The sequence below is a fragment of the Scyliorhinus canicula genome, chromosome 15, assembly GCF_902713615.1.
Source record: "Scyliorhinus canicula chromosome 15, sScyCan1.1, whole genome shotgun sequence".
Taxonomy (NCBI): Eukaryota; Metazoa; Chordata; class Chondrichthyes; order Carcharhiniformes; family Scyliorhinidae; genus Scyliorhinus; species Scyliorhinus canicula.
Genome location: NC_052160.1, coordinates 5,480,390 through 5,500,280, shown reverse-complemented (window position 1 = coordinate 5,500,280; position 19,891 = coordinate 5,480,390). Strand labels below are relative to the sequence as shown.

The 19,891-nt window shown below is 43.5% G+C and overlaps 1 protein-coding gene across 5 annotated transcripts in view; it reads right to left on the bottom strand.

Annotated features, from left to right (window-relative positions):
- The window catches only part of snx29 (sorting nexin 29), a 596,020-nt gene that overhangs the window by 357,011 nt on the left and 219,118 nt on the right, over positions 1-19,891 (bottom strand). For all 5 annotated transcript variants that reach the window (XM_038821149.1, XM_038821148.1, XM_038821150.1 and 2 more), the window contains one exon: positions 7,602-7,708. In XM_038821149.1, the coding sequence (XP_038677077.1) occupies positions 7,602-7,708 (107 nt within the window). The remainder of the gene's footprint in view (positions 1-7,601; positions 7,709-19,891) is intronic.

Sequence of the window (19,891 nt, the reverse complement as noted above, 5' to 3'; positions counted from 1 at the left end):
TTCAAAACGAGGAAAGCAATTACTAACGTGGTGCACAGCGCATCATTGTAGGACTTTGTGGAGAGAATAAAGCCCTTGTTTTAGCACATGTAATATGCGGCATCCCACTGATGCTACATACACAGTTACAATTAGTTGGTCTGACTCAATTCTTAGATGAACAGGTTCCTACTTGCAAAATGCCAAGAACCTTCGCAACTGGTTCCAAAGTCAATGGGCCAGAATTTCCTTCCATAGAACATACATAGCATGGGCAATCCACGTAACCTGCACATCTTTTGGCTGTGGGAGGAAACCGGAGCACCCGGGGGAAACCCACACAGACACCGGGGGGGGGGGGGGGGGGGGGGGGCAAAATCCACACAGGCAGTCACCCAAGGCCGGAATTGAACCAGGGTCCCTGGAGCTGTGAGGCAGCAATGCTAACCACCGTGACACGATGCCGCATGTTTGCCTTCTACAAAGACACCCAGATCTCGTTGCACTTTCCCCTCTCTCAATTTATAGCCATTCAGATAAAAATCTGCCTTCCTGTTTTTGATACCAAAGTGGATAACCTTACATTTATCCACATTATACTGCATCTGTCATGCATTTGCCGACTCACTCAGCCTGTCCAAATCACACTGAAGCATCTCTGCGTCCTCCTCACAGCTCACCCTCCCACCCAGCTCTGTGTCATCTGCAAATTTGGAGATATTTCATTTAGTTTCCTTATCTAAATCATCAATATAAATTGTGAATAGCTGTGGTCCCAGCATCGATCTCTGTGATACCCCAGTAATAACTGCCTGCCATTTGGAAAAAGACCCGTTTATTCCTACTCTTTGTTTCCTGTCTGCCAACCGTTTTCTATCCATATCAATTGACTACCCCCAATCCAATGCACTTTAATTTTACATATTAATGTCTCATGTGGGACTTTGTTGAAAGCCTTCTGAAAGTCCAAATAAACCATATCCTCTGGTTCCCCCTCAACTACTCGACTAGTTACATCAGCGAAGAATTTCAGTAGATTTGTCAAGCATGATTTCCCTTTTCGTAAATCCATGCTGACTCTGTCCGATTCTGCCACTGTTTTCCAAGTGCTCTGCTATTAAATCATTTATAATGGACTCAAGCATCCTCACTACTGATGTCAGGCTGATTGGTCTATAATTCCCTGTGTTCTCCCTGCCTACCTTTTTAAATAGTGGGTTTACGTTAGCTACCCTCCAATCTATAGGAACTGTATCAGAGATTAGAGCATCTTGGAAAATGATAAGCACTCTGGTATGTAGATTATCAGGCCTTGCCGATTTATTTGACCTTCAATCCCAACAATTTCCCCAACACCATTTGTTCCCCAAAATTTGTGACCTGCTTTATGAAGACAGAACCAAAGTATGTATTTCGTTGGTCAGCCATTTCTTTGTTCCCCATTATAAATTCCCCTGTTGCTGATTGTAAGAGACCGACATTTGTCTTCACCAATCTTTTTCTCTTCACGTATCTATAGAAACTTTTACAGTCGTTTTTTATGTTCCCTGCAAGCTTATTCTCGTATTCTGTTTTCCCCTTCTTAATCAATCCCTTTGTCCTCCTTTGCTGAATTCTAAACTGCTCCCATTCCTCAGGCTTGATGTTTTTCCTGGCCATTTTGTATGCTTCTTCCATGGATCTAATACAACCTCTACTTTCTCCTGTAAGCCATGGTTTGGCCACGGTTTTTGTTTTTGCACCAGACAGGAATAAACAATTGTTGCAGTTCACCCAAGCGCTCTTTGATGTTTGCCATCGCGTATCCACTGTCATCCCTTCGAGTAACAGTTCTCAATCCATCATAGCCAACTTGCACCTCACGCCATCATAGTTTCCTTCATTAAGATTCAGGAACCCAGTCTCAGAATCAAGGAAATCACTCTCCATCTTGATAAAGAATTCTATCACATTATGGTTGTTCATCCCTAAGGAGCCTCGCACAACTAGATTGCCAGTTATACATTTCTCATTACATTTCTGGGAAATTTACATATAAACTTTACCTGGAAACCTCCGAAGGGGATTCCCAAGCACATCTTTGGGGTACACCTCCAATACAATGTCGGTGAGCTCAGAAGTTACATCCCAATATGTATTTGTGAAACTAGAAGATTTCCTCTGGGCTGTTCATAGTCAGAAAGAGACAGGAGCAGTGAGTAGTCAAAGCTAAGGATGACTTTGAGATGGGGATGCACAAAGTTGGGGACGCAGGATCAAGTTATACTTTCAAGTACATTCCTAGGATCAGAAGCATTAGAATGGACGGCCAACAGTCACAAAGACTGCTGAAAGAGACTCTAAAGCACTTGTGAGATTTGACATTGCTGGAGCAGGGTTCCTGGAGCCATTGGGAATGGAGTTCACGAGGACTGGGAGCTTTTGGAGCAGTAATGGATTCAGGGAGCACCAGGATATAGCAGTGTTGTACAGACTTTGACAGGGGATTGTGACAGCTTTAACATTAGAAACAGCTATTGCAGTGTCACCTATAGGAGTAACAGATAGTACAGGGTGAACAAGGGCTGGCACACTCCAGCAACCAATTTTAATATATCAATTGTACAACAGAAACAATGAGTAAGTCATCACATTCCATCTCAAAATGCATTAGAACTCCTATGTCAGGCTTTGTCAATGAAAAAAAAAACAATTTGAAATGGTCAACACTGACCTGTGGCGTAAGTAGCTCTAAAACCAGTATTTACAATATTAAAAGTCCTGTTAGCCAACATTAGTAGAGTTACCTTCCAAAGTTAGCACAACAGCAAGGGTTTGAAGCCAAGATATTAGCCCTAACTATGGGCTTTCTGAGCCAAAGGTTGATCTATCCTATGAGCACAGGAATGTAATATAAATACAAATGTTTATAAGTAACATTCTTCCTTACTGTCATAGAATGGTAAACATGACAATTCTGATCTTTCAATCCAAAGTTCAAAATTTCAATTCCGGAGCCCAAAGCTCTGGAAATCCTTTCCTCTCTCTGCCTCGCTCTCCTTATTTAAGATGCCCTAACCTGCCTCCTTGACCAAGCTTTTAGTTATCTGTACCAAGTGGCTCTGTATCGAATGTGTGTCTGTTGCAAATCTATGAAGTGCTTTGTGATGTTTTACTATGTTGAACATACTATGTATTGTATTGTATTTTTCTCTTTTACTGTCTCTTTAAACTCAGCGGCTGGTTTAGCACAGTGGGTTAAACAGTTGGCTTGTAATGCAGAACAAGGCCAGCAGCGCCTCAATTCCCCAAACAGGTGGCGGAATGTGGCAACTAGGGGCTTTTCACAGTAACTTCATTGAAGCCTACTTGTGACAATAAACGATTATTTTTGTTATAATAGCAGCTATTATATTGGTCCCTATCCATATGAAGAGGCCGACCACAAGGTTTCTTCAGCTTATCATTGATTCTGTTCCTAAGTTTGCATTAGTGTGGAATACTTAGCCTGCAACCAGCTCAAAAGGAATCCCAGAACTGGTGAATGGCTGGGGTAAAGACGGGAAGGGCGGATAGAGAGATGAAGCCAGAAATAGGATGGGAACATTAATGGAGTTAAATCCATATTTTACCGTTCATTGCGGGAATGTCCCAGTTCATGAGGACAAATAAATGTGGTGTGGAAGATTGATATTCTGGAAGAAGCAAGTAATATTTCTTGGCAACAAGTGGGAAAATTATGTAATTGCTCAGAATTTCGGCCCCATTCACTGCAAGCGGATATCCCGCTATGTCCGCAAAATCTCACGCGAGGACCAAAACGGGTTTTGCGCTGGTGAAATTTCAGTTTGAGATCTCCCCCCCCGCCGGTGCCGTGATGAGGTTCATTAATACCTTCTTTTAATTTGTTGCAGTCTTTCAATACTCACACCCCCTCCCTGCCCCCAATTCGGTGCTGTCTTCAAATTTAGAAATCGTGTTTTTGATTCCAAGTCATTTATGTAAATTGTTCAATCAAGTAGGAACCTGGACATTATTAACTAAGCTTAACTTTCAAACCAGCTTTTCAAAATTTCGTCCCCCAAAACAAAGATTTTCCCCCTGACACTTAAACTATTTGAAGGTCGATTATGTCACATTTCAAAGCTGTATTGTGTTCCTTTTATTATTTCTTTCTTCAATGTCCTAGACGGAGGCCTATTTAACAGGTAGGTCTGCCACTTTACTGCTTCTCCAATACTGACTTTATCTCCATTAGTTTTTCGTTGTGCTTTATGAAATAGCGCTCTTTTTGACTTTATATTGGCAAGAAAGGTGGATCAATAGAGTGTCACTACGGCTGTTTTGTATCAAATTGCTTTCGCTGATAAATGGCATAATGCCATGAAACACAAAATTGTATCTCTAAAAAGCAGCACATTTATTGACTTTACAATGAGCAACCATGCCTAGCTCTTGTACGTGAGGGAGATGGCAGATTTGGAACAGAATTACTTCTGTTCCATTCTTAAACGGTGGATTAACTCTCGAGCAAAACATCTCTATGAGTCCACAAGGGAAGTTTCAGGACAGACTAGTGAAAATTTAATCTCAACATTTTATTCCTTTGCTGTACATGTTTCTGAGAGGATCAGGGTTAATGATAAATCACCATCAGTTATTGGGGGTAAGTTGTCAATCCTGATTCGAACACAATATAGGTGAAAATAAAGTAAATAAATAACCCCTCAGCAAAATAGCGTAAACATTTTTTTTAAATCAAACAGAACATTGCTTTTGTAGTCCAGGCAACTCATGCTGCACAGAATTAAATCACTTGATTCCTCAAGTGGACCTTCATATTCTTTCTTCAACTTAATATATTCTCAATTAAACATCGAGCTACAAGCAGCGAGAATATGGCGCCCTCTCTTCAGAGTCCAAATTAAATGTTTTTCTTTGGGAGATCACAGAGATAATGGGTGGGATTCTCCGACCCCCCGCCGGGCCGGAGAATCGCCGGGCGGGGGCGGTGTGAATCCCGCCCCGACGCGGCTGCCGGATTCTCTGGCACGGTTTTTCAGCGGGAGTGTGGGGAGGAATCGCGTCGTGCCTGTCGGAGGCCGTTGGCAGCGCCCCCCCCCCCCCCCGGCGATTCTCCACCCTGCAATGGGCCGAGTGGCCACCTGTTCTCGGCCAGTCCCGCCGGAGTAAATCAAACCAGGTCCGTACCAGACCAGCAGGACCTGGCTCTGCGGGTGGCCTGCGGAGTCCTGAGGGGCGCGCGGGGGTAATCTGACTCCGGATGGGGAGGGGGGGGGCCACGGTGGCCTGGCCCGCGATCGGGGCCCACCGATCCGCGGGCGGACCTGTGCCGTGGGGACACTCTTTCCCTCCACACCGGTTGTTGCCAACGTCCGTCATGGCCGGCGCACAGAGGAACCCACTGCGCATGCGCTGGGATGACGCCGGTACACGCTAGCTCTCCCGCGCATGCGCCAACTCACGCCGGCTGGCGCGGCGCCAACCCCGCGGAGGATTCCGCACCTTCCGGGCTGCCCGACGCTGGAGTGGTTCATGCCACTCCTCAGCGCCAGTACGGCCTGCCCCGCCGATTAGGGGAGAATCCCGCCTAATATTCTCAATTGCTTTAGAATTGAAAAAAAGCTAGCTGTCCAAATTAAACTGCTCAGCACATTAAATGAGAAGTTGGCTTATCCAACAACTGTAGACCAGTTAAACTACAGCTAAACCTGGCCTTGTTTCTTGAATCAACCCTAAATGATAAGCTCTCAACATGAGCTAAAAGCAAATTACTGCGAACGCTGGAATCTGAAAAAACCCCAGAAAATACTGGAGAATGGCAGCAGGTCTGACAGCATCTGTGGGGAGAGAAGGGAGCTAATGTTTTTAATCTGGATGACTCTTCGTCAAAGCTGAAGAGAACTGGAAATGGGGTCAGATTTATACTGTTGTTTGGAGGGATGGGTCGGACGTCAAGCGGTGGGGCTGGATAGGGGGCAGCCACCAAAAGTGGGCCTTTTGTCTTTCTGTGCATGACATCTTTGTCAATCTCCACCTATCGCTGTCCCCTATTCAGCCCCACTGCTCCACACCCCACCAACAGTATAAATATGACCCTATTCCCAGTTCTCGAAACATTACCTCCCTTCTCTCTAATGCTGTCAGACCTCCTGTAATTGTCCAGTATTGTCTGTTTTTGAATCATAACTGAGCTGTTATTTAGTTACCAATTTGGCTTTTACTTCCTCACTAATTAAACCAATTTGAATCCAGAGACTCTTGCTCACCATTTTAGAATTATAGCACATTGAAAAGAGCACTCAGCTAAACGGAACCATGCAGGAATGAATATTCCACATGAACCTCCTCCCATTCCATCCCAGGAACATACTATTCTCTCTCTTTCTCCCTGACATCCTTATATTGCTAATTTCATCATCTGCGAACCCCTTCCAATGCAACAATGTCATGTTGAACTTTGAGCGGTCACGGTTTTGTTATAAATGCTGAGGAAGCGTTGATTTTGGCTCAAAGGAAAGGAGGGGAAAATAAAAATGAATGTCACTCTCGCGAGCTCTCAATATCTCCCAGCTACCATTTCACATCTTCATTTATTTTATTCTTTCATGGGATTTGGGCATTGCTGGCTCGGCCAGCATTTATTGCACATCCCCAATTTCTCTTGAAAAGGTGGTGGTGAGCTGCCTTCTTGGCCTGCTGCAGTCCATGTGGTGTAGGTATACCCACAGTGCTATGTGGAAGAGAGTTCCAGGATTTTAACTCCGTGTCATTGAAGGAACAGTGATATGGGTCCAATTCAAGATGGTGAGTGGCTTGGAGTGGAACTTCGGATGGTGGTGTTCCCATGCTTCTGTTGTCCTTGTCCTAGAGGTCACGGGTTTGGAAGGGGCTATCGGAGGAAGCTTGATGAGTTGCTGCAGTGCATCCTGTTGATCATACTGCTGCCACTGTGCATCAGTGGTGCAGGAAGTGAATGTTGAAGGTGAAGACAGGGTGCCAATCAAGCAAGCTGCTTTGTTATGGACGGCGTCAAGCTTCTTGAGTGTTACATAGAACAAACATAGAACATACAGTGCAGAAGGAGGCCATTCGGCCCATCAGGTCTGCACCGTAACCCAATAACCCCTCTTAACCGTTTTGGACAAGGGCAATTTATCTTGCAATTTATCTTGGCCAATCCACCTAACCTGCATGCCTTTGGACTGTGGAGCACCCGGAGGAAACCCACGCAGACACGGGGAGAGCGTGCAAACTCCTCACAGACAGTGACCCAGCAGGGAATCGAACCTGGGACCCTGGCGCTGTGAAGCCACAGTGCTAATCACTTGAGCTACTGTGCTGCCCTTTTGGAGCTGCACTCATCCAATCAAGAAGCATTCCATCATGCTTCTGACTTGTGCCTTGTAGAAGGTGGACAAGCAAAGGGAGATGGTTGCAATATCTCTTGTTGGAGATGGTCATTGCCTGGCACTTGAGTGGCATAAATGCATAAAGTGTTAGTCACAGCTGACAAGCAGTCAGTAAAACCACAAAAGGATATATACTTTTAAAAATAGCTTTCCCATCAATTTAAATGCTTAAATAAATTGAAGGGATACATGATTAACAATTTTTCTTACCTCTATTAACTTCCGTTCATAAGTGTTAGACAGCTCATCATTATCGACCACAGGTTTAGGTTCTGGGATCATAATCTCTGGATCACCACTCCGCAAGTTTGGAAGAACTAAATGAGATGAGATAGTAAGACAAGTCTAAAATTTGTTATTTTGTGAATACATTTTTATAGCTTTTAATACTGGCACATTATTGTACCGTAAAACATCATTCCAATTACCAAGATTATTACAATATCTTTAAGTCATTTCCTTTGAGAACAAATAGATTATTTTTTAAACTTTAAATAATTGATTTAGCTTCCTTCCAGTGATGTGAACCGCATTACATCTCCTAGATACACATACTGAAGGCAGACAAAAATAGAACGGATGAATTAACTTTGAGCAAATAACAGGTCACTTTCAGTGGGAAACATGAAATACAGAGACACAAAATATCCAGACACAAATAGTTATTTCCATCACTTAGAATGCAACTCGCAGACAATTCAGTATTAATCACAATAAAATGCATTTCAAATTTAGCTACTTTCCAACCTTTTGTTGCTGGATAACATTTCTTTTAAACTATCACTTAAATCCTAATGGACCCAAACTCAGTGAATCCAGCAAAGGTCAGCCCTATAGTCAGCTCTGCCATTTGATAAGATCATGGCTGACCTGATTGTGGAGTCAACTCTACTTTCCTGTCTACCTGCTATAGCCTCTGACTGCCTTGTTAATCAAGAATCTATCTAGCTCAGCCTTAAATTCCAGATATTAATGACTGTCAGAGAAACAAATCTGCTTTAACTTCATTTTAAACTGTACTCCCAGTTCTCCCATGAGATGAAATATCCTCTCAGCATCCACCCTATCAAGTCCCTTCAAGAGCTTATATGTTTCAATAAGCTCTCTCCTTCTAAAATCCAATGGGTATTGGCTCAATCTGTTCAACCTTTCCTCACAAGATAACCTCATCATCCCAGGAATCAGTTGAGTCAACCTTCTCTGAACTTCTTTGAATAAAATGATAACCTTCCTTAAGTAGGAATTACAAATTACAAGATTACAAATGATATCCCTTGCAATAAACACTAACGTCCCATTTGACTTCCGAATCATTCATGTACCTGCACACCAACCTTTTGTGATTCATGTACCAGGACAGCCTCTGTACTGCAGAATTCCTCAATCTCTCTCCATCTAAATAATGTCCTTCTTGCCAAAATAGACAAGTTCACATTTTCCTACATTATACTACAGTTGCCAATTTTTTGCCCCCTCAACTTAACCGATCGATATCAGTTTGTAGACACTTTACTTCCTATTGACAACATATCTTGGTACCATCAGCAAATTTTGCTGCCATTCAGTCCCTTCATCCAAGGCATTGATTTGGATTGTAAATAGTTGAGGCGCCAACACTGAAACTTGCGGCACTCCACTGGTTACAATTTGCCAACCTGAAACGGATCAATTTATCCCCATTCTTCTGCTTCCTGGTTGTTAACCAATCCTCTATCCATGCCAATATGTTATCCCTGCACCAGGAGTTCTTATGTTATGTTGTATCTTTTAATGCAACACCTTATCAAATGCATGTAAATCCACATCTACAAGTTCCCTATTATCCATGCTGCTTGTTATTTCCTCAAAGAACTCTAAATAAACTAGTCTAATGCAGTTTCCCTTTCACAAAGCCATGTTTACTCTGATTGCATTAAGGTTTTCTAAGTGTCCTGTTTTAATCTCCTTAATAACAGATGCGAGTGTTTTCCCTGACAGATGTGAGGGTAACTGGCCTGTATTGTCCTGCTTTCTGGCTCCTTCCGTTCCTGAATAGAGTAGTTATATTTGTTATTTTCCAATCTGATGGGACTTTTCCAATTGGAAAATTAAAAACAGTGCATCTACTACCTCCGCAGCCACTTATTTTAAGACACTAGAATGTAGCCATCAGATCCTGGGGATTTGTCAAACTTTAGTTCAAAGAGTTTTCTCAGGACCATTTCCCTGATGATGTAATTGTTTTGAGTTCTTCCCTCCCTTTTACCTCTTGATTGACAAGTATTTCTGGGATGTTTTTGGTGTCTTCTACTGTGAAGACAGATGCAAAATGCCTGTTTGAGGCTTCTGCAATTTCCTTATTTCCCATTATTAATTCCTCATATTCACTCTCTAGAGGATCAATGCTCCCTTTAATGGCTCTATTCCTTTTCAAATACTTATCACCTTCAAGATCACATACAGGCAAACTTGTGGGAAATTAGTCAAGGCAAGTTTTTCTCCATGTGATTAGATATCCTGGAACTGCAGAGCCTTCCCAATCTAAGGACACTTCAAGAAAATATGCAGTAGTTCAAAGTGCCACCAACTAATTAATAGATCCTGATTCAGTGTAGCCCTAAAGTGTGTTGAATTATACGCACTATATTAGCTTCAAAGGAACATTTAATGCACTGCTTCATTCACATGACACCCAAGTCATAAGACAAGACTTAAAGATTTAAATTCTCAAGACTGGCACACAAAATTAATAAAGCAACCTCCAATTTAATTTCCAAATGTAAAATCAGGAAATGAAATGAAAAATGAAAATGAAAATCGCTTATTGTCACGAGCAGGCTTCAATGAAGTTACTGTGAAAAGCCCCTAGTCGCCACATACCGGCACCTGTTCGGGGAGGCTGTTACGGGAATAAGTTGGAGATAAGTTTCTCAAAATATAATTCAATATTCAGTAGGTACGACAAGGTCTGAAGATGTCAATCAGAGGAAAAGTTATGATTAAAAATATTTAATTAGTCTTCACAAATTAATTGAGGAACAATACAAACAATGTTTGAATAAATTAGTATTCATATTTTGTAAACATTTGTTCTGTTTTTAACCAGTCATTATCCTCAGGCCAAATGCCAGAGTGCTCCATGGCTTGTCGTCCCAAGACATTCACACAAGAGAATTAATATTTTATAAACTTAAGAAATGGGAACAGGAATAGGCCACGCAGACTCTTGAGCCCACCTCTGTTAACTAATAAAATCATGGCTGGTCTTTTACCTCGATTTCCACCCTACCCCGCATTCTTTGATTCCCAATATGTCTAATATAACAAGTTAACCAGGAAATAACACACACTAGTTTGGTATAATTAAGCTAAATTGCAGGGAAAGTGGTTTATAGGATGTGTCCATCAATTTATTACCTCCCTCTAATCTATGACACATGTTCCACATGGTATTTTATACTGTACTAATATATATGTCCCAAATAGCAAAAAATGGAAGCCAGTGTTGGAGGGTTATTTTAGACAACGGGTGAAAACAGGCACAGAATGGGTGCTGTGCTAAAAAGCAATGCCTGTCTTAAAGTGTGTATTAAGCATGCAATTTTCAGGCTAATTGACAACTGCATGTTTAGCACTCAAACATAGATTGAACACAATTCTCCCGGAGCTGTATATTTAGCCTCTACAAAAGGTGTGGGTAGTGCTGGCTGGGACGGAAGTCAATCTGGAAGTCTGTCTCAAAGAGTCATACAGAGGGTCTCCTATGCGGTACCGGGGTCTTGGTGGAGAAGGCAGAGAAAATGAGGGGCGTACTTCAGTGTAGCAAAATCTTTAATGGCTTGACAAGAGTAGTCAAAGCAGGATCCCATCTCATAAATACACTTCTTAATAACTGTGCCAGCCCTAGCAACACAACCTAAACATAGTTCACTTATGATCTAACTATACACTGACATTCACATGTACCATGCTATTGCACCCTTCACAGATACTGCTCACAACGCAGACACATCTTGCAGCACTTCAGCCATATGGGTCATCGCACACACAAACACGCTGCCAATGCATTAATTCAGAATTGCCACTTCTTTTCCAGGACAGGACCAGAGAGCACATAACAGATCGCAGCAGGATTTGACCCCAGGATGTCAACTATGCCTGCATCAGATCATTTCCCTTGAGAAAACCGTGCTGGCTGGGAAGGGAGTAAGGGATATTGTGGTCAGAGGCAGAGAATAGGGAATATCACATAGGGGCATGCGGCCACTCCAGTTTCCTCACAAATGAACAATTATTCCTGAACCCTTATCATCTAAAGATACCTTCTCCATATTCCATATTATCTTTTCACACACATGCTGCTACAGTGGCCAGTCAATTTCACTCAGTAAGTGAACTTTGAAAGCTGAGCATGGCGTCGGAATCCTCAGCAATGGCTTGCTAATTCCCGTTCAGCCGGTCACTGTTAGGCAAGGTCACTAAATGAAGGATTACACACCAAAATGCTTGCAACCTCCGATCTGAGTTAATTGCTAGCAGTTAATTGTCAATCAGCCCCTAACCGATCCTCCAAGTGGCAGCACGGTAGCACAGTGGTTAGCATAATGGTTTCACAGCGCCAGGGTCCCAGGTTCGATTACCGGCTTGGGCCACTGTCTGTGCAGAGTCTGCACGTTCTCTCCGTGTCTGCTTGGGTTTCTTCCGGGTGCTCCAGTTTCTTCCCAAAGTCCAACGGTGTGTAGGGATAGGCGGATTGGCTACGCTAAATTGCCCTTAGTGTATAAAAAAGGTACGGTAAGGTGGGGTTACGGGGATAGGGTGGAAGTTGGGGATAGGGTGGAGGTGTGTACTTAGGTAGGGTGCTCTTTCCAAGGGCTGGTCAGACTCGATGGGCCAAATGGCCTCCTTCTGCACTGTAAATTCTGTCTGTGAAAGTGGCTGGTCAATCCTAGTGCTGGCTTTACCAAAATACCACCTTGCACTAAATGGGTATTGCAGCTTAAGATACTACCTTGGCCACTTTGGAAGCTCTTTGTGCTTGAGGTATTTGGCAAATATTAGTGTTCCAGCATTTTTGCATGTAGCTGGCCATGGCAAAGCCTTTGCTTCAAAAATCTGGCGGTTCGAGTACGGATCTCAAGCAATGTAAACAAACCGATTGGAGAACATGATCACAAGGTCGGGGACAGATTTTTCTCAACACAACACTGCTTACTTGTGTCCAAAGGAAACAAGTGCAAATGGCCTTAAAACAAATTGACAGAAAATGCAAGGAAATACATGAGCTATTTGATTATAGCACAAGCATTTTGCAGGCCAATTGGCCTCTTCCCATAAAACATGTGTTCCAGCCGCTCACTATGTGTGTATGGCTTCACACCACAACTATCATGTCTGATACTCTAAATCTACCGATACTCTGTGGAGTCACTTTTGTGAAGGCAAACTCAACAATCGACTGATTAATCATCACCAGATCTGATCATAAATACTCAAAGTGGAGCAATGAATGGTTATCCTAAAAAAAGAGATCGCCGCAAGCCTGAGTAGCTCCCAATTTAAATTATAGAGATGCTTAATGCCAGTAGCTGCATTTTGCAAATTTGGGTCGATAGTGATTGCCATAATAAGCTCCATAGCACATTTCTAACTCTGCGTTTGCGTCATAAGCAGTTTAATCAACAACTGCAGTGAAGAAAGTCAGGATTTCAAAAGATAGAATATACAAGGTTAAGACATAGTTAAAAATACTTCAGACATCTCCAATTGTTTTAGTTTTAATTTAAATCAAAAACAAAAATAGTCTTTCGATCCATCAAGCAGATATTATACTGATAACATACAATTTGTGCGTTATGGACTCAGCTCCATTATTTAATTTCTGAACCAGTTACTACACTTGGAAATTAAACATGGTCAAATTTTTCTCCACCTTCAAATGTAAAAGGAAAACAATTTGAAAAGCTTGCCTAATAGCTTCAATCTTTCATTTGTGATGATTTTAATCCATGCCTCCTTGCGGTGGCATCCTTGTGGGTTCTGACTTGCCTCTGCACCACATACTCTGCTAAAATGGGCTGGCCAGGCTCCAGAGAGGCTGACACTCTGGTTGGGCCTGCAGCGTCAGAAGACCAGCTGCTGTCCTTGATAGCAGGCCAAGCGTGGGAGGTGGCCTTCTCGCAGGATTATCAGCAAGGTCTTGCTGCTGGCAAGCATGCACTCAGCACCCCCCCCCCCCCCACTTGGTCCCGACATCAGGGTCTTGACCCAGTGGAAAACACTGCCCCGTGGTCCCCAAACCGCCACAACTGGGAGTTTTCCTCATTTCACGTCACGGGTTATTGTACTCTATTTGACTTTTTACGAATGTACTCTTTCTTTTATGGGGTGTGTGCATCACTGGCAAGGCAAGCATCTGTTGACTATCCCTAATTGCCCTTGAACTGAGTGGCTTGCTAGGTCATTTAAGATGGTAGCCACGAGTCAATCATATTGCTGTGGGTCTGGAGTCACTTGGAGGCCAGACCAGGTACGATGCAGGTAAGTTTTTACGACAATTGATTATTTTTTTAACTACTTCCACGGGATGCGGAAGTTGCAGGCTAGGCCCGTATTTATTACCCATTCCTAATTGCCCTTGAGAAGGCAGTGGTGTGCCACATTGCTGCATCATTGCAATCTATGTGATGTAGGTACACCCACAGTGCTGTTAGGGAGGAAGTTCCAGTATTTTGACCCAGCGGCAGTGAAGGAACAGCGCTATAGTTTCAAATCAGGATGGTGAGTGCCTTAAACATAGAAACATAAAAAATAGCAGTCGACAATTTGGCCTTTCAATCTTGCTCCGCCATTTGATATGATCATAGGAGAACATCCAACTCGGTAAACTATTCCCACTTACCCCCAATTCCTTTGATCCCTTTAACCCCAAAAGCTACATCTAACTCCTTGAAAACATACAGGCCGGAATTCTCCAGCTCTATCGGCTAAAATTGGGATTCATATGGCTGTTCTAGCTCCGTTTCTGGTGAATGGTAACCATGACCCCCCCCCCCCCCCCCCTTCCAGGTGTTGCGAGTCAGGTTCAGTGCAATAGCAATGAATGGTATGGGAAATAGTTAGATTCTCTATTGTTGGTGGAGATTGCCTGGCACTTGTCATTGCCTGGCACTTGTGTGGTGTGAATGTTACTTGCCACTTAACAGCTCAAACCTCCATGTTGTCCAGGTCTTTCTGCAGATGGGCATGCCCTGCTTCTCTAATTCTAAACTAATTCAGCAGGGGCATGGGAACCTGGATTGTAGTTTTGGGGTACGGGAGATTGAGAGTATAGAGGTCAGGAGCACAGATTTGACTTCGCAAGAGGGTGCCAGTGTTCAGGTAGGTGGTTTGAAGTGTGTCTACTTCAATGCCAGGAGTATACGAAATAAGGTAGGGGAACTGGCAGCATGGGTTGGTACCTGGGACTTCGATGTTGTGGCCATTTCAGAGACATGGATAGAGCAGGGACAGGAATGGTTGTTGCAGGTTCCGGGGTTTAGGTGTTTTAGTAAGCTCAGAGAAGGGGGCAAAAGAGGGGGAGGTGTGGCGCTGCTAGTCAAGGACAGTATTACGGTGGCGGAAAGGATGCTAGATGGGGACTCTTCTTCTGAGGTAGTATGGGCTGAGGTTAGAAACAGGAAAGGAGAGGTCACCCTGTTGGGAGTTTTCTATAGGCCACCTAATAGTTCTAGGGATGTAGAGGAAAGGATGGCGAAGATGATTCTGGAAAAGAGCGAAAGTAACAGGGTAGTTGTTATGGGAGACTTTAACTTTCCAAATATTGACTGGAAAAGATATAGTTCGAGTACATTAGATGGGTCATTCTTTGTACAATGTGTGCAGGAGGGTTTCCTGACACAATATGTTGACAGGCCAACAAGAGGCGAGGCCACATTTGATTTGGTTTTGGGTAATGAACCAGGCCAGGTGTTAGATCTGGAGGTAGGTGAGCACTTTGGAAACAGTGACCACAATTCGGTGACCTTTACGTTAGTGATGGAAAGGGATAAGTATACCCCGCAGGGCAAGAGTTATAGCTGGGGGAAGGGCAATTATGATGCCATTAGACATGACTTAGGATGTGTTGGTTGGAGAAGTAGGCTGCAAGGGTTGGGCACACTGGATATGTGGAGCTTGTTCAAGGAACAGCTATTGCATGTTCTTGATAAGTACGTACCAGTCAGGCAGGGAGGAAGGGGTCGAGCGAGGGAACCGTGGTTTACCAAAGAAGTGGAATCTCTTGTTAAGAGGAAGAAGGAGGCCTATGTGAAGATGAGGCATGAAGTTTCAGTTGGGGCGTCTGATAGTTACAAGGAAGCGAGGAAGGATCTAAAGAGAGAGCTGAGACGAGCAAGGAGGGGACATGAGAAGTCTTTGGCAGGTAGGATCAAGGAAAACCCAAAAGCTTTCTATAGGTATGTCAGGAATAAAAGAATGACTAGGGTAAGAGTAGGGCCAGTCAAGGACAGTGGTGGGAAGTTGTGTGTGGAGGCTGAGGAGATAAGCGAGATACTAAATGAATACTTTTCGTCAGTATTCACTCAAGAAAAAGATAATATTGTGGAGGAGAATGCTGAGACCCAGGCTATTAGAATAGATGGCATTGAGGTGCGTAGGGAAGAAGTGTTGGCTATTCTGGACAAGGTGAAAATAGATAAGTCCCCGGGGCCGGATGGGATTTATCCTAGGATTCTCTGGGAAGCCAGGGAAGAGATTGCTGAGCCTTTGGCTTTGATTTTTAGGTCATCATTGGCTACAGGAATAGTGCCAGAGGACTGGAGGATAGCAAATGTTGTCCCTTTGTTCAAGAAGGGGAGTAGAGATAACCCCGGTAACTATAGGCCGGTGAGCCTAACGTCTGTGGTGGGTAAGGTCTTGGAGAGGATTATAAAAGATACGATTTATAATCATCTAGATAGGAATAATATGATTAGGGATAGTCAGCATGGTTTTGTGAAGGGTAGGTCATGCCTCACAAACCTTATCGAGTTCTTTGAGAAGGTGACTGAACAGGTAGACGAGGGTAGAGCAGTTGATGTGGTGTATATGGATTTCAGTAAAGCGTTTGATAAGGTTCCCCACGGTCGGCTATTGCAGAAAATACGGAGGCTGGGGATTGAGGGTGATTTAGAGATGTGGATCAGAAATTGGCTAGTTGAAAGAAGACAGAGAGTGGTAGTTGATGGGAAATGTTCAGAATGGAGTTCAGTTACGAGTGGCGTACCACAAGGATCTGTTCTGGGGCCGTTGCTGTTTGTCATTTTTATAAATGACCTAGAGGAGGGCGCAGAAGGATGGGTGAGTAAATTTGCAGACGACACTAAAGTCGGTGGAGTTGTAGACAGTGCGGAAGGATGTTGCAGGTTACAGAGTGACATAGATAAGCTGCAGAGCTGGGCTGAGAGGTGGCAAATGGAGTTTAATGTGGAGAAGTGTGAGGTGATTCACTTTGGAAAGAATAACAGGAATGCGGAATATTTGGCTAATGGTAAAATTCTTGGTAGTGTGGATGAGCAGAGGGATCTCGGTGTCCATGTACATAGATCCCTGAAAGTTGCCACCCAGGTTGATAGGGTTGTGAAGAAGGCCTATGGTGTGTTGGCCTTTATTGGTAGAGGGATTGAGTTCCGGAGCCATGAGGTCATGTTGCAGTTGTACAAAACTCTAGTACGGCCGCATTTGGAGTATTGCGTACAGTTCTGGTCGCCTCATTATAGGAAGGACGTGGAAGCTTTGGAACGGGTGCAGAGGAGATTTACCAGGATGTTGCCTGGTATGGAGGGAAAATCTTATGAGGAAAGGCTGATGGACTTAGTGAACAGTAGTGAACTCGCCAACATTGAGGGCATTTAAAAGTTTATTGGATAAGCATATGGATGATAAGGGCATAGTGTAGGTTAGATGGCCTTTAGTTTTTTTCCATGTCGGTGCAACATCGAGGGCCGAAGGGCCTGTACTGCGCTGTATCGTTCTATGTTCTATGTTCTCCCTTTTCTGAAGCCTGCTTGATTGTTTGGGAGGCAGATTTTAAAACATCAACAACTTGAAATGATACAGCACCTTTACTGTAATGAAACATCCCAAGCTGCTTCCAGGGACATAATAAAACAAAATCTGTCACATAGATGGGCTTCTTGAAGGGCAAGAACATCAAGTAATTTGTGTTCTAAGTTCTCATGACAAACTATCACCCTTGATAGACGTTCAGCGCTGAAATAATGAATGCAGAACACTAGGTCTTGGCTGATTAGTCCTGAAAGGGTCCTTTGGTCAACAGCTTTGCTGCTTTTATACTTTTCAGAAAGAGCGGCCACTTTCAGGCACTCAGGGCGGAATTCTCCGCACTCACGACGGTGCGGAGAATAGCGGGCGGCGTAAATTTTTACGGCCACGCTGGTCCGACGCCCTCCCGCTATTCTCCTCCCCCCCCCCCCGCCCGCCTCCCGACACGAATCGCTGCCCGCCGTTTTTTTACGGCGAGCAGCGATTCACCCCTGGCCGATGGGCTGATTTCCAAGCCCTTTACGACCGTTTTTATGAACATAAATCACACCTGGTCTGACCGTTTGTAAAAACGGCCGTAAAGTCCCGATCTGGGGAACCATGGCACCGATTGGCACGGCAGTACCACGGCCGTGCCAAGGGTGCCATGGGCCCGCGATCGGTGCCCACCGATCGCGGGCAGTGAGTACTTACCCCGCGCACTCTTTCTCCTTCCGCCGTCCCGCTGGATCCAGTCGCGGGACGGCTGAGGGGCATACCGGCCCGCGCATGCGCGGGTTTCACGCATATGCGTGATGATGTCATCCGCGCATACGCGGGTTGGAGTCGTCCAATCCGCGCATGCGCGGCTGACGTCATCTGACGCGTCAGCCATCGCTAACTCTGGCTAGCGGGCTTAACGAAATTCGTTAAGCCCGCGATGCCGGAGTTCACGGCCGCGGGATGCTAGCCCCGACCGGGGAGCAGAATCGGTTCCCGGTCGGGGGGGCGGAGGCTGGCGTCAAACCCGCCCGTTTTTGACGCCAGCCTCGCGATTACGGAGAATCACGCCCTCAGTGTTTCTGCCGATGACATGTTAGCTGGCACGTTTCTGATGAACCAGCATTCGCATGTGCAGGTTTCATAAGCTCCCCTGCATTCTAATCAAATAGTATAGACTCTGCTCCAATACTTCGAATAAACCTCCAATTTAACAATGCAACACCTGCTTAACTGGCTCCTGATTAAAGTTAATGTTTAGAAAATCCAAACCTAAAATTTGCTGCAGCATGTTGTGACCCCCTCCGTTTCAAATGTACTGGATTGTGTGCAATTTGTTACAGCTGGGAGCAAAACTGAAATGCAACTCCACATTACAGGTGAATCATTTATTCAAGATTTTAAACTGCGGATTATTTCATCACCCGTTCACATTAAAAATATTTTCCTCTGTTAAATTAGTCTGAGGATCTACATTCAGTAGTCAGAATATCTGCCAATTTATTTAGACAGTATAATTTTGCTGACATTCATATATATGTTATGCAAGACAAAACATAATTTAAAATTCTCCTCAATGGAATTCTGAAACAGTCACCTCCTACCATCCAGACTAGTAGTTAATCTCAAGTTGTGACTATTAATCCAACAAACAGTCATAGTTTGTCTATTCTCCTGAGTTGGCAATATGAGAATATCAAAATATTTAACTGTGAAAACAGCACGATCACAAATCATGAAATTTATGCAGATTTGTTTTTTAAACTGCAGTATTCAAGAAAATGCCAGCTGTATAATCAAGTGGGAAATAGATTTAAAAAGCTACAAAAATTAAGCTCTGAGGTTCATGGAGTATTAACTCTTCACATCTGAAAAATGCTAGGTCTGGCAATATTCCCAGGTTAGTAGTTATTCATCATTGACAATCAAAGTATTTATGAAATGAAAAATGAAAATCGCTTGTCACAAGTAGGCTTCAAATGAAGTTACTGTGAAAAGCCCCTAGTCGCCACATTCCGCCGCCTGTTAGATGCATTTGATAGGATATTAACCTCAACCTTGATGTTAAATTGCAATTATCGGCGCTTATTTACTTTCCCAAGTTGACAAACCCAAAATATCACAAATATATCTCAAGAGAGCATAAAATCTTAGCTACCAGGTCATTTCTAAGTTCGCCATAAATTCAGTCCTAGACAGACAGGCAGATGATAGATGTCTTAACGTGCAACTCAGTAACACAAGTTAAAGATTTCTCTTCCAATAAGCATCAAGGTACAAACTTAACCATCAGGTTCAAACCATATCAGTGATTTTAAAAAATAAATAATTTTGCTTTTATATATTTAGCAAATGCCTTTCAATTGCCGTAGTCTATAATTCACCTCATGTATTTACATTCGTACATGAGCAAAACAATGTAAAAATTCATTGCTCAAGCAACATGGAAAACCCTTTTAAGGAAATACAATTAGAAGAAATGGACAATAACAAACATG